We start from the raw sequence: 15108 nt of genomic DNA, 5'->3' as shown, positions 1-15108 counted from the left end.
GCAACTGATGATAGTCGTGAACAGCAAAACCCAAACTACTTTATTTTTCTCCAACTAATGAACAACTTTAATTGTAAGCCGGCACAGATTCCTGCAGAAACAGGTACGGTATACTCCTGCACTTTGAATGCAGATCAAACACAGTTAAATTTGTGTGCGTCTGTGTGTTTGTGTGGTTGTCAGGTTCCGGAGAGAAGCAGCCAACCTACTGGACATGCTGACAGCCTATCAGAAGCGTCAAATTGTGGAGTTCCTCCCGTATCATCACTGCGACATGATGAACCATCAGTCACCCGACCTGGACTGTCTCATCGAGCTTCAGGCCCGATACACACAGTACCGACACACAGTCTTCCTCACTGGTTCGTACATGTCAGCAGCACTGACACTCCAGGCTTATATTTTGACAGTGTATTTGTGTTTAACGTAGCTTCCTTCAACAATCTTTTTCTGTACTCAGAGCATCATATTGAGAAGTTTTTCGCCTACTCCAGCGAGGGCATCATTGTGTCCAGTGTTGAAGAGATTCTGCACAACTTCACCAGAATGGTTGGTTGCCATAACATCAAGGACAAGCAGCCGTTCATAGATGATCTGCTGGCTCCCAAAGGTCAGTCATGGCAGTTTGATGTCTCTATCTTTTTCATTTACAATATATGAAGATCCTCTTAAAAATGTACCTTACATGAACTATGTTGCCTATGAGTGACTATGCTTTGAGTTCAATGACGCTAACATCCTAATGTTAAATCTTTATGCTGTGGCTACCATCACACTTCAGCACGTTAACATTCTAACATTTGCAAATGAACCATAAACATTTTTGCTACTGTTTGGTCATAACCCAAAGTGGTGAACATAGGGATATTAATGATTTATAATTAAATGATTATTCTAGTAAATACTTTAATTGATTTAAAATACAATAACCAGTAAGGCAAAAGATGTGAGACATACACTACCGGTCAAAAGTTTTAGAACCCTCGAATTTTCAGTTTTTTTTTTTATTGAAATTCAAGTAGTTCAAGTTCAGAGAAGAGCTTGAAATGGTCCAAAGGTAAGTGGTGAACTGCCAGAGGTTAAAAAAGGTAAGGTTACCCAAAACTGAAAAATAATGTACATTTCAGAATTATACAAAAAGGCCCTTTTTCAGGGAACAGAAATGGGTTCGCAACTTAAAGCTGTTCAGCAGAAATGGAGGTTGATGAAGCCTTGAAAGTTGGTGCTACTGAATCCTACAGGTGTCCCAACTTTTCTAGATTCCTTCCACCCCCCTCTGTCTGCATAAAGTAGTGTTGGAACACATCGTGGAACCCTCCAGAGCATTATTAGAACAGGAAGTACTGCAGAAAGTAGTGTGTTGCTATAAAATGGAGAGGAAAAGACAATTAACAATAGAAGAGAGACAGACCATCATAACACTTAAAAATATAGGTCATTCCTACAGAGAAACTGTGAAGAAAGTCAAGGTGTCAGTCTGTCCAGTTTTCTTCTCCATCAAAAGGCTCAGAAACTGGAGAAACTCTGACAGGAAGAAGTCTGGAAGAACCAAAGCCACAAGAGGATCAGAAGACAAGTTTATGAGAGTCAACAGCTTGTTGATAGGAGCTCAGAGGACAACAGCTTCAATCAGCTTCATAGTGGTCGTAGTAAGAAGTCTCAGTTTCTTGGAATTTTTTGTAGTCGTCCAGGAGGAGAAAGGATGGTTCCTCAGTGTGGGACATCAACTGTCCAACATGGAGGAGGAAGTGTGATGGTCTGGGGCTGTTCTGCTGGATCCAGGGTCGGTTCTTGTACAGAGTGAGAGGAACCCTGAACCTAAACGGCTACCACAGCATTCTGCAGCTCCATGTAGAACCTTCTGGTATGTTCTAGTTGGTCAGTGGTTCATCCTACAGCAGATAATGACCCAGAACATAAGAACCAGAACTACCTTAGGAACAAAGAACCAGATGGTGAGCTTGAAAACATGGAGTAGCAGCACAGTCTCCAGACTTAAACCCCATGGAGCTGGTTTGGGATGAACTGGACAGAAGAGTGAAAGCAAAGCAACCTACAAGAACCACACATTTATGGGAACTTCTGCTACAGAGTTGGAAGAACTTTCTGAAGAATATTTGATTTCCATCGTGGAAAGAATGCCATGAGTGAGTTCAGCTGTTATATCTGCCAAAGGTGGTACTTTGATGAGTCAGAAGTTTAGAACACATTTTGGTTCCTGAATTGATTTTTTTTTTTTTTTTTTTAAATTTCATTTGTTTATTTGTTCTTTGCTTTCATTTCAGAGAACAATGGGACATTAATATGCATAATTTCCAACCAAAAAAATGGAAAAATTGAGGTGTTCTAAAACTTTTGACTGGTAGTGTACATGTCAGATTTACTGTATGACGCGGCTGCACCAGCAGGTGGAGCCTCTTACTGTTTGGCAATTGACAGGTTTGTTTGCTGACCCTCTGTGAGGGTCCATGAAATGAACGCTCCTTCCTGCTGTCTAATTGGTATCTGTGGCAGTTTGTAGAACCACAGATTAAAAAGCACCGTGTAAGTGCAGATGTTTTACTGTTTCACTCAGGCTGGGAGCTGAGTGTCAACAGAGAGCAGCTGTAGCTACTACGGTGATGCAGAGTATCGAAGACACTGCACTGAGAAGAAATCCATTTTAGAGGAGGCAGTTAATTCTTGATAGATTTCCTGGACTGCTGAAGTTGCTGCAACAGTATTTGTGGATATGTGTTCCAGCTGAGCAGCTGTTTTCAGCACCTGGACTAACCATAACTATAGTGAATAAGTTGGTCCATCATGTAGATCAGCTATGCGGATTATTTTAATTTCCCACCACTGTGAGAAGATCATTAACATTACAGGTTAATTACTGTTGAAGACTGCATCTCGTTTGCTGTGTATCCTGGTAATTACTTTTATATGTATAAGCAAGTTGATTTTGCAGAGAACATTGAGTAGTTACAGTGGTTTTATCAGCATATGGACAGATGTCATTTGCATATCTTTCATCTCACAAAGGAATCTCTTATTTATTGTTCATGTGACTCCTCTCTTCTGCTGTCTCTCCTCCTATTCTGCTGTCTTTTCTGTTTCACTGTTTCTCTGAATTCTCCTCTCTCCACTTATGTTCTACTGTCTCTCCTTCTGTGTCGCTGCCTCTCAGTTCTACTGTCAGAGTGTGGGTTCTACTCAATGTTCCCGTCTTTCCTCAGGTCACAGCAGGCAGCTCAGTCATGGGAACTCTGTGTTGGGTTCTGAACGTTCTCCCTCCATCTTCCCAGAGCAAATCCACTCCCTGTCCTCTGACCATCAACCCCAGCGCATCCTCCCACAGCCCGGCTCCAGCCTCCCCTCTCACCCCCACCTCTCCAATCAGCTTGTCCCAGACTCCTCCTGTCGGGATGGGGTGCAGCCTCCTTCAGATAAAGACTGTGAGGTTCTCCGACAGGCCATCTCACAGTTGCGTGCAGAACGCGAATCGCAGCTGAAACAGCTTCAACATCAACAGCACCTGCTGGAGCTGCAGGCAGAGCTGAGCATTAACCCAATCAAGAGCTTTACTGGCACGCCGACTGGTGCAGGCAGCAATCCCACCACTCCTCCTAATGAAAGACGTCCTGATGACTCCGTCCAGCTTGCTCCTGGTAGGGCGGTGGCAGCCACTCTGGACTTAATTCACTCCACACTGCAGCCAGAGCTGGGGGAGGAGAGACAGGAAGCTCCCACAGAGGGGCTCCGAGGAGAAGCAGAGGACAGAGATCAGAGAGCTGGGAATAGTGATACGTCTACCCTGTCCTCCAATCACAAGGCAACCGCAGTGACGGGACCAAGTAACCGGACTGACTCAGCCAATCACAGGAGAGATAAAGGAGCAGATCAGCGAGGAGAACCAGCATTTTCCAAAGCAGCTCAGCAAAGAGCATCGACCTGCAGCACCACAGCTGGTTCTGCAGACGGCAGCGGATTGAGGTCAGTTTTACTGGTTTGGTCAGAATTCAGTGTAATATGATGGAATCTGTAACATTTTACCCTAAAGGACTCACAGTGGCTGCACAGTGGCGTGGTGGTTAGCACTTGCAGCTAGAAGATCCCCGGTTTGCGTCCCGACTTTGCTGGGATCTTTCTGCGTGGCATTTCCATGATCTCCCTGTGGGTTTTCTCTGGGTTCTCCAGCTTCCTCCCACAGTCCAAAAACATGCTGAGGTTAATTGATTATTCTAAATTGTCCGTAGGTGTGAATGTGAGTGTGATTGTTCATCTGTATATGTAGCCCTGCGACAGACTGGTGACCTGTCCAGGGTGTCCCCTGCCTTCACCCCAAGTCAGCTGGAATAGACTCCAGCCCCCCTGTGAGTCACGACCCTAATGAGGATTGAGCAGTGTATAGATGATGGATGGATGGATGGATGGATGGATGGATGGATGGATGGACGGACCCATGGTGACACAGGTGTCACACACTCTTTACATCTGCTGGAAAGTTCCAAATAGAGATTTATTCTTGAATTTAACTGATGAGGTCCCAAAGTGACATCCAGTTAACATTCTGGTGAAGTCACGTGACAGTGTGTGAATTGCTGTCACTGTGACATCACTTCCAAAATGGTGGCGTGCCTGGTGAACACATGGAAGAGAACTTGCTACTTTTAAAAAGCTTTTTTTTTTGACAACAAAGGTAAGTTTCAGGCCATCTAACAGTTGTAATCCTTTAATAACATGTCCAAGGTCACATTTAAGCTGTTCTGACAATATTCCTTTCATAAACTGATATATAACCAGTTTAGAAAAAAATCACTGTGACATACATGTCACATTGGGTCTTCAACCTAAAAACTGTTATGGAAAATACCATGTGACGTATTTGTCACAATAAGAAAAATGGCAATGAGCTGCTCAAATAATTAAACTCAGTCTGAATGTCACACCAATGTTAACACGACTGTTAAAGAATTGGAGGTTTTGATTGGCCTCTACCTGCGCATAGGTCTTTGCCAAATGCCAGGAAATCGTTCATACTGGGAAGATGACACAAGGTGTCCTATGGTGGCTGACGACATGTCACGCAACCGCTTTCAGACCCTGTTGGCATCTCTACAGTTCATGGACAACACTGACTCGTCAAACAAGCATATACAAGATAAGTGTTGGAAGAGCCACCCATGGCTTGATATGTTTTGCAAACAATGCCTGGAAATCACACCAGAGAAGCATAACTCCATTGATGAGCAAATTGTGTCCTTCAGAGGGACATACTGCCCAATAAGACGGCATGTGAAAGGCAAGCCCCACCCTTGGGGATGGAAAATTTGGGGTCGCTGCTTTTCCTCTGGAATCCTCTGTGATTTTATTATCTACGAAAGTGGTACTGGGAAAAAATACTTACTTGGCATGGGAGGTGGTGATGTGATCAAACTGTATGAAACACTGCCATCAAACCAGAACTACAAAGTATTTGTTGACAACTTCTTTTCTTCAGTACAAATGGAGCACAAGCTTCTTCAGCGTCATATCTACTTTTTTGGAACTCTCCGAAGTAATCACTTGACTGGCTGTCAGCTTGAAGATGAGAAAAGTCTTGCCCAAAAAGGCAGAGGATTCTGTGATGCCAGGGTGGAGAAAGAGGAACCCTTTGTCATTGTCAAGTGGTACGACAATAAATCTGTCACCTTGATCTCATCATACTGTGCAACTGAGCCCCAAGACAAAGCTCAACGCTGGAGCAAATCAGGCAAGGCATCAGTGGAGGTTGACAGGCCACACATTATGAAGGAGTCCAACACATTCATGGGGGGAGTAGACCTCCATTATACATGCGTCACAAAGTACAAGTACCACATCAGGTCACGGAGGTGGTACCTCTACCTGCTCTGGCAAACCCTTATGTTAGGCCTTGTCACTGCATGGTTGATCTACCACCGTGACTAAACTACTTGGTGTCCAAAAACCACAGAAACAAAGAAACTTCCAGACAGAATCTTCCAGGCAGAAGTTGCCACATGCCTGATTCTGGTGCATTCACAAGGAGGTCGCCCAACATTTAACGCCACATCTCCTCCACCACCACCCAAGAGAGTTGGTGTTGGAGTTCCAGCTGATGTTCGTACAGACAACGTTGCACACTGGCATGTGAAATGTGACAAACGCGGCCGCTGCAAATTCTGCAAAATCAATGCAACAACCACTCTCATGTGAAATGCGATGTAAGACTTTGCTTCACTGAGGAAAGAAATTGTTTCAAATGCTACCATACAGCGTAGACCAGGGGTCACTATCTGGTGGTTCGGATCCAGACCCAGACGCTGTCATATACGGACCTGGACCTGTAATTGGTAAATTGTAAAGAGATTTTTAATTTGACGGGTTGCTTCTATTTTACTGGCGCGGCTTTTCCAGTGTTTACGGCATTAGATTATCAGCTCAGGAACACACAGACCAATCACGTACGAGTTCAGCCATCCCACGTGACGCTACTCAGCCAATGAAGTCTCTGCATAGTAGACGCTAAACATCGCAGCTCTGCCTTCAGAAAACAGTTGAGAGGTGAGGGACAGATAAGGGGAGGACAGACCAGTCACATGCTGACCATGTTTGCCTCAACATCCAGCTGTAAGCCAACTTCTCAACTATGAACATAATCCAAACTAAATCTGGTTCCAGACTCACCAATGAGCTCCAAATGTGTTTGAGAACGACCCTGACACCGTTCAGACCACGATTCAGAAAACTGGCAGGACAAGCTGCAGCTCAGTTCTCCCATTAAGCAGCAGAGGTATGAGAGGAGTGATAGAAGACAGGAAAAAATGTAAAAGGGTTCAGCTGTTTAAATTTTGAGATTTAGGAATTGTTAAAGATGTATATAAGTTGGTTCAGGTTGTTCAGTCATTTTTTCAAGTTCTGCACTTTATCTTAAGATGAATAGTTATATAAAACGTATTTATTAATGAATGTTGTCAAAATGTTTCTGAACTGTACTGAATTTATTTGATTTGATGGTCAGTTATTGATTACATGCAGACACTAATAAAACTACCAGGTTACATCAACATATATCACACTAACTCAAATTAGATATTATGATGTTCTGGACCTTTGCTTCAATATATTTTCTCTGACTGGACCTCTTTGAATTTTAGTTGAATACCGCTGGCCTAGACTATCACAAGAACTGAAAAGAATAGTTCAGATGTGGTGTGGATAATAAATGATAAATAAATGTTCAGGTTCCCTTCAGTGTTTTGTTTTTGCACTAAGTCTTAAGTTTACTGCATATATGTGTTGCTCAGTTTTCTACAGCAATAGCATATTTTTGACAAGACCTCAAATATGAGGCTGTTTTATTCTTCAGTTTGCACATTTTTGTGCTGTAAAACAAATTTGAATAACAATTTGTTGATAAACCTTATTAACAAACAGGCCATTTTGTTCAAATAAAAAAGCAACTCTGTGTTTCTAAAGAGGAAACTGTCAGGTGGATTTATTGTCAAACAACATAAATAATCTATAATGAATTTCCTATAAACGCCCAGTGACATTTTTGTAGCATTACAAATCTTGGACACTAGGGGGTGTTTTTCCAAAATAACTTCAGAAATGTGTTCCATGTGGTCCATCTGGTCGGTTTTATATCCAGCATCATTTTCCCTGGAAGAAAAATGGGTTACACTGGTCCAGCTGCTGGGTGAGTCTGTCTGTTGACCCTGGCTGATTCCATCTTCCTAACAAGCTGAGATATTTAAAAAAGGCCAAATTTCCCTGTATGGGATCAAATACATGTGGAGAATCTTGTGAAGAAGCTCAGGCTGAAATTGGGTTTTTATTTTTGAAACAAGTTGTGTTTTTCCTTTAGTGTTAAAAAAAAAAAAAGCGGCTTGTTGCTGCAACTTTTTTGGTCTGTGTTGGATTACGGAGATCTTTTGTATATAAATGCTTCTGCTCAATGTCTTCGAATGGCTGACGCTGTTTGCCTCTTAGCGGTTTATTACGAATGAAAAGTGTTGATGCACCACTGAGTTCTACTCTCAGGTGGGATGGCTGCTTTAGCCACCAGAAGTTTCCATCATTGGTAGACTTTCATATACAAGGCAATACTTGGACTACTGTCCTCCTGCATTTGTTCTCTAACTGCACAGAAAAGTTCTGATCTTCACTCTCTCCGTTCACAAGATCATTTGTTGCTTTCTGTTCCATATGTTTGTACTGAACTGGGTAAAAATGCTTTTGTTTTTTCTGCACCTTCTGCCTGGAATATGTTGCAGAAAGACTGGAAACTAACCGAGTTAATCTCCTTGAGTGCTTTTACATCTAAATTGCAAAATTTTGAAGCCATTTCCACAACATGTACTTGTTTTTCATAACTTAATTGAAAATTTATGTACATTTTTTTGGGGGGAGGAGGGATTGTTAATCTCAACGAGATTTCTCCTGGTTTCATAAAGGTTAAATAAAGTAAAAAATAAAGTAAAGGTGTCTGACAAAAGAGAACACTAAACACTATGTGTCCACTAGATCCAGCAATTTCCTGTATCCCATTCATTGTCTGTTTGAAACGCCCCGTGTTGCATGCTGGTCCGGTTGCGGTATGTTTCAAGCTGTGATCTGGTGCATCTCCCCGCAGCTCATTTGCATAAAATAGACTCTACTTCTACTTTATGCAAATTTGATGTGGCGTGCGGAGATCTGACACATGCCACATGGAACTTTGGTCAAACGTCTAAACTAGCCGTCCTTGAGCTAAAACCAGGACAGATTCAGCTGCTGCACAGATTATTTGTCACCTGAAAACTTTCAGAAATACTTTTCGCTGAGCTGTTTTCGTAATAAAAGAGAAAGCAGGTGATTTTGAGATGCAGCACGTTTACATGCGGAAAAAATGCATCTAGTGGACACATAGCATGTAGCACGTAGCTGCTGTTTCTAATCTCGGCTCCACACAGTGTTTGCTCTCAATGACCCTCTTGTTTGCTTCTTGCAGCGGCACACACTCAGGCCAGGAGCAGCCAGTCAGAGCTGACAAAGCACCACTGGGCAACAGCACCACGGTAACTGGAAATATCACCATGGTAACAGACCAGGACCAGAGTCCTGTTGTGCCCCAGCCACAACCAATCCAGCGGCATCTGAGCAAACAGCAGCTGAATCTGTCCCACCCACCTCACAGCCAGCATCGAGGCGGCCGCTTCCTGCATGCCCCCCTACTGCCTCGACTCCACAGTCAGCCTTTCTCCCCGGGCCCTATGCTGGGGCCCCTGGCTGCCCTGGGAGGGATAAGGGGCATCCTGGGGCCCCCGCCGGTATGGTCAGGGGGTTTAGGCCCCACAGGTGCTGCTGCCCTGGTGTGGGGATTCCAGCAGCCTGGCAGGGACTTCAGCAGCCCTGGACTGCTGGGAGGATACCATGGCCCAGGTCAGGGTGGCAGCAGGTACAGAGGGGGGCAGAGAGGAGGGGGTTTCAACGGTATGTAAGAGCAGGTTTAACTGCAACATAAGCCTCACCCTGCTGCTATTCAGGTAGAAAACTAAAAACATCCCGGAAACAAACAGGTGCAGCTCATTATTTCTCATCGGTAAACCAGGAGGATGCTCCGTCTGAGGGAGTCCATCAGGGTTCAGCAGCCGGAACACAGACTCACTGCTTTTATGGTCTTTTTGCTTTTTTTTAAATTTTTTTTTTTTTTTAATCATTACAGTTGGGAAACACCAGAAGAGACTATGTGTTTGAATAAATAAATAAAACTGGAGTCAAAGCAGCTGAATGTTCCGCTACTCGTTAGCAGCTTTAATTAAAACAAAAATGACTGGTGGCAGGCAGCTGCCAAACAAAATGATTCACTTTAATTTATACAGAGAGAGGCATCCTCCATTAAAGCTAGTACAAATTATTCCTAACTAGAGACACCCAGAGAGAGCAGTAATTCACTCCTCTGTATGTGGTTTCAGTCTGGACCAAAAGGTTGTTTTTTCTGATTACAAATGCTTTTCAAAGCAGTAATGAACACTAATCCTGCTGTGGTTTGTAGAGTGTGGAGTCAAAAAGATGTAGAAGACATTTATGCACCTGCAAAAATGGAAACCTGAAGCATGCTGGGTCTCAGTGGAAACCTGTTTACTGCCTGCTGGCCTTTCAAACGGTGAAGAGCAAAACCTTATCGCAGCTTTTGAACGTACATGATGGTTAAAAACAACCACAGCAGTTTATTCCGCCTGCCACGACACAAACAAGGTTTTCTTCCCCAAAGAGAAGATCTTCTTGATGAATGTAGGGTCCCAGGTCAGGAGCCTCTTTGTTTCCAGTAGGACTACTCTGAGACAGAGGTGGAATCCCAACTCCCAGATTCCTTAAACACAACACCACTTCAACGGTTTTGGTTGTGACTGACGGCGAAATAAGAAAAGAAAGACGCTTTTTTTGTTTTAGACACAGAGGATGTTTTCTTGGAATGGATTTAGTCCTGAGGATCTTTTCTCCACCAAGGTAACGAGTTGCTTGTTTGTGAAAACCAGTAAAACTGTGGAAGAACTTGAAACAAAACATCTGTAATGGAACCAGAAAGACAGACTGCTTTACACGTCTTCCAGCTGTTTATATCTTGTAAAAAGCATTTTTTTGTACTGATTGTGTTGTTGCCACCCCAGAGCTGTTTGTGTTGCTGTTGTATGTAGGAAAAGATTCTGTAACAGACTGGTTTTAACTTAAATCTCATTTTTATGTTGTTGTTTTTTTACATAAGGTTTTTTGTATTAAATCTGCCTGCAGAAACCAGTGATTGGGCCTCGAGTTTTTCTTGATCTTAGATGGAGCTACAACTGCTTGTTGACTTGTCAGCAACTACATTTGGATTTATTGTAATTATGTGAGTTTCCAAAGCTTTGGTCATTACAGGTGAGAAAACCTCAGAGCACACTTGTTTTATTATTTATGACATTCTAAAATACACAGAGTTCTGAAAGACGATCAGCCACTGACAGGTGAAGTAAATAACATCCATCATTGTGTCCCAGTACAGTTCCCTTTTTTTAATGTATTTTTTTGGCCTTTATTGTAGATGACAGTGGAGAAAGAGACTGGAAATGTGGGGAGAAGAGTGGGGGAAGGACCTGTGGCAAATGGCCATGGATCAGGGACTGTAGCCCCTGTTTATGGGCCGTCCGCTCAGCCAGTTGAGCTACCAGGACAGTACAGTTCTGACGTCTAAACGAAGGTCCTGGCATTCATCTGGATGTTACTCTGGCACATAGTCACTGAAAAAAAATATTAGACCAAAAATAGCTGATAAGAGTTTAATTTCAGAGCTGATATCAGACATTTTCCATGGTTTTCTAGATAATAACCAGTCATCAATAGCTATGGCATTGTGCTGCCATAAACAGCTTTTAGGATTCCATGTTTTCTTTTCTGTCTGTTTTAGTCCCATGATCCACACAGGAGTTAGTACTGATTCATAACCATTGTTTCTGATGACTGCAGTCATGCGTCTTGGCTGCTCTCCACCAGCTTCTGACATTGTTCTGCTGTCACAGCAGTCCATTCCTGTTGCACTAATTCTAACTAATCTGCTTTGTTTTGGGGCTTGTGGTTCTCCATTTAGAGTTTGATGATTTTCCACAGGTTTTCAGTTGGATTTAGATCTGGTGATTGAGCAGCCAAGGCATGGTTCCAATGTTCTGGTTCTCCATCCAGGCTTTAACTGACCTTGCTGTGTTGTAAGTGTGAAGGAAAAATTACTCACTTTCTCACAACTGAGGTACTTATTGTTTACTGTTCATTGTTGTTAGTTCATGACAGCCTAAATGCTGAGTCATCCCAAATGGTCACCCTTGACTCATGGTTCTCCCAGATAGCTCTCTATTCCCTAATCTGACCCAGAGACAGACAGGCGACAACATAAGAACTACAAGGTTATATTGCATCACTATACAGATGGATCCTGAGCTAGAGTGTAACATAAACATGGTACGCCTCCCAAGTGGTATAAGTACCCAAGGCAAGAGAGACTCCTTAGAATTGGTACTGACAAATGCTGGCATGAATGCTACTTTGTTGTATCATTTCTCCTGACGTCAGTAAAACCCTACTCTCAACATAAGCCACCTGAGTCTCCAGAGTGTTTCTGAGTCTGTCTCCTGAGTTCCTCTCCTGACCTTGCAGAATTCCCTAACAGTAAGGGGCATTGTCTTGTTGGAAAATCCAGTCATTGGAGGCAGGAAAGAGTTTTCCAGCTGATGGAAGAAGACTGTTTTCTAGAGTAGCCCCAAACATGACCTGGTTCATTGACCCTGTTCCACTCAGACTGAAACTACCCCAGATGGTCACTGATCCACCCCCATGTTTTACTGTAGGGCCAGACAGTCTGGTTTGTAGCTTCTCCAGGCTTCCTCCTAACCAGTAAGTTGGCTGGACTGGGCATCAACTGAAAACTGGATTCATCCCTGAAGAGAACCTTAGTCCAATCATCAACAGTCCAATCCTTGTGATCCCAGCAAAGAGTAACCGGCTTTCCTCTGCCTTTCCTTGATGAAGGGCTTCTTCCTGCCCTGTGTGACTTCAGACCAGCTTCAACAAGTCACTTTCCAACTTTCCTTGCTGAACAAGTCCCATTTCTCCACAGTGTTCACTCATTTTTAAGGTCCCTGGAGGTCTGAGGACGATTCCTGACAGGAACGTATGAGTGACGGTCATCTGGTGGGTAGAAAGATGTTTCCTGACCAGCTAGCAGTTTGGTAGAACCATGTTGGGCTTGTTTTTTCTTGGTGTAATGAACAGCTGTCTTGGAGATCTTCAGTTTTTTCTCTACCTGTCTCTCACTCAGACCAATTTCCAGCAGTGCCAAGATTGTTGCCTTGGTGGCTTCACATAATTCTCATAAAGTTTGTAGTCAGCAAAGTTGGTTAAATTGGTTTTAAGAGAAGCACAGTACTGGAAGTTGAGCCTCACCCAAGGAATTATAAAGAGGCTAAAAATCAACAAACAAGAGGCTCACTTCAGGGCCTGTAAAGCACCTCAGAGTTTCATCTCCACAGAATGAGCATTATTGAAGATTAAAGGGAAAACGAGTACATGATCAGGTTCTCTAACAAGGTTCAAGATGGTCATTTTGAATGTTTGGTTATTAAGGAACGTAGAGAAAAGCTTTAATAATCTAATAAGACAAAATTGTGCATGTTTTGCTCTGACCTGAGTTTGACCTTGCTCTGTCTTCAGAGTTTGGGATCCTCGTTGTCTGGACAAGCAATAGCAATAAAGCAATAAAACAATAAACTCCTTTCTTTTTTTTTTAAAAGAGATCTAATGATTAACTTAGGGGTTTATAATCCTCTGTTCTAAGACCTTTTCATCTTTGTCCTGAGGCTTTTAACCTCCCACTCCTTAACTTAGAAGGCCACCAGGAGTGGAGAGAAGGAGATGAACATTGTGTCTTCAGGGCTTAACAGGAGCACATGTCACCAACCAGTCATTCCAGGCCTCAGCTTTGCTGCTGCCGCTCGCTCAGGGAACCACAACCCCCTGGACATCCAACATTTTCTGAGCCATGGTGAGTTCTATTCAACGTTGTGGCCAATGGACAGGCCTACTGCCTTTTATATATGAAGAAGCCCCCATACTCCTCTTCTCATTGGTTCTCATTCACCCTTCCCCTCACACCTCATTGGATGACCGTAGCGCAGGAATTTTATTATGATTGTTTCATAAATCATTTTTTAAATCGATCATTTCCTTTTATCAGAAAGGAAATACTAATAGACAACCAGGTGAGTCAACATGTAGAAGCTGTTATTTGGGCACGACTGATGTTTTCTTTTCCAATACTGATGGTTACTAATAAAGGAGAGCAAGAACAGATGTTTGGAACTGAGATGAATTTGCAAAAATGTGTCACAGTTTTTGATAAAACACATCTATTAAAATGCTCTTGTTTATTAATATTTTACCCAGAGTTCATGAAGACAATGTTTCAACTGATTTTCCTCTATTTATGACATGTCGGCAGTTAGATGTCAGTCAGATCGTGTATTTTTAACATATTTCTTTTTTTAAAGAAGCTGATACCGATAATCAGAAAACACTGAATGTTGGATCTGATAATTGGCCAGCCTGATGATCAGTCAATCTCCAACTTATGGGTAAAGGTCAGATTGTTTAATATTTGATTTCTTTTCTACTAGTTTATGTATTGTTAGGTCAGCAAAATGTCAGAAAATCCCCTTTACTGTTTCAGTGTGTTGAAGTTCAGTCTGACTAGACGATCATTTACATTTTAGTCTCACAGCACTAAAAATACCAGAAAATGTTTCCTCTGTATACTGAAATATAGCACTGAACTTTCAGTTTCTTATTTACCCTGACCTGAAGTCACCTTTATTTAAAAAATCTCACTTTTTTAATCAGCTTCAGTTTTTTTGAGTCTATAAACGCAGCCCATATAAACTTTAAAGCTTCAGGGGGTGATTCAAGCCTGAGGCCAAGCTGCTGATGCTTTTTTTTAATCAAGAATTTGCAAAAAAAACAAAATGAAACCAAAAAAATCCATGTCAAAATGAAAAAAAAAATTCTACAAATTGTCAATTAATTGAAAACATAAAGCCTAAAATGATTGCATAAATATTCACTCCCCATCAGCCAGCGTTGTGCACATGGAGCGGCTCGGTGCTCTCAGCTGCTGACAGACTTCTATAGAACCACCATAGAAAGCGTTCTCTGTCTCGGTGTGGTGGTCTGGTATGGCAGCTGAAGGACTTGTCCAGGGTGGTAAAGACGGCTCAGGGGATTGTGGGACGCCCTCTGCCAGACCTGGACTCTGTCTATGCTGGTCTCCTCCAGAGAAAGGCTGATTCAACCCTCCCTGGTAACAAAGTGTTTGCTGCCCTCAGGAAGGAGGTTCAGGTCCATAAGAACTCCAACCACCAGACTGAGCAGCAGCTTTTTCCCCAGAGCTGTAAACTCTGTACAACCTTACTTTAAAAAGCTCAAGACAACATGAAACTGACCTTGCACTGCTGCACTTTAATCAGTCTGCTGCATATATATATATATATTCTTCCTTTTAATGTATTTTTACTATATTTTTTTGATGCACTGTATGTTTTACTGTCCACGTCTTTGAATGTT

General features: G+C 42.6%; 1 protein-coding gene across 4 annotated transcripts in view; it reads left to right on the top strand.

Moving 5' to 3' along the window:
* The window catches only part of tasora (transcription activation suppressor a), a 38337-nt gene extending 27573 nt beyond the window's left edge, over window positions 1-10764 (top strand). For 3 of the 4 annotated variants that reach the window (XM_055010391.1, XM_035940902.2, XM_023294087.3), the window contains 4 exons: window positions 184-362; window positions 461-610; window positions 3219-3975; window positions 8978-10764. In XM_055010391.1, the coding sequence (XP_054866366.1) occupies window positions 184-362; window positions 461-610; window positions 3219-3975; window positions 8978-9467 (1576 nt within the window). In that variant the 3' untranslated portion in view covers window positions 9468-10764. The remainder of the gene's footprint in view (window positions 1-183; window positions 363-460; window positions 611-3218; window positions 3976-8977) is intronic. The other variant, XM_023294089.3, reaches the window with a different exon arrangement.
* The last annotated feature ends 4344 nt before the right edge of the window (window positions 10765-15108 follow it).

This window comes from Amphiprion ocellaris, chromosome 5, assembly GCF_022539595.1.
Source record: "Amphiprion ocellaris isolate individual 3 ecotype Okinawa chromosome 5, ASM2253959v1, whole genome shotgun sequence".
In the NCBI taxonomy this organism is placed as follows: Eukaryota; Metazoa; Chordata; class Actinopteri; family Pomacentridae; genus Amphiprion; species Amphiprion ocellaris.
Note: the sequence above shows the minus strand (reverse complement) of the source record. Positions and strands in the feature narration are given on the sequence as shown.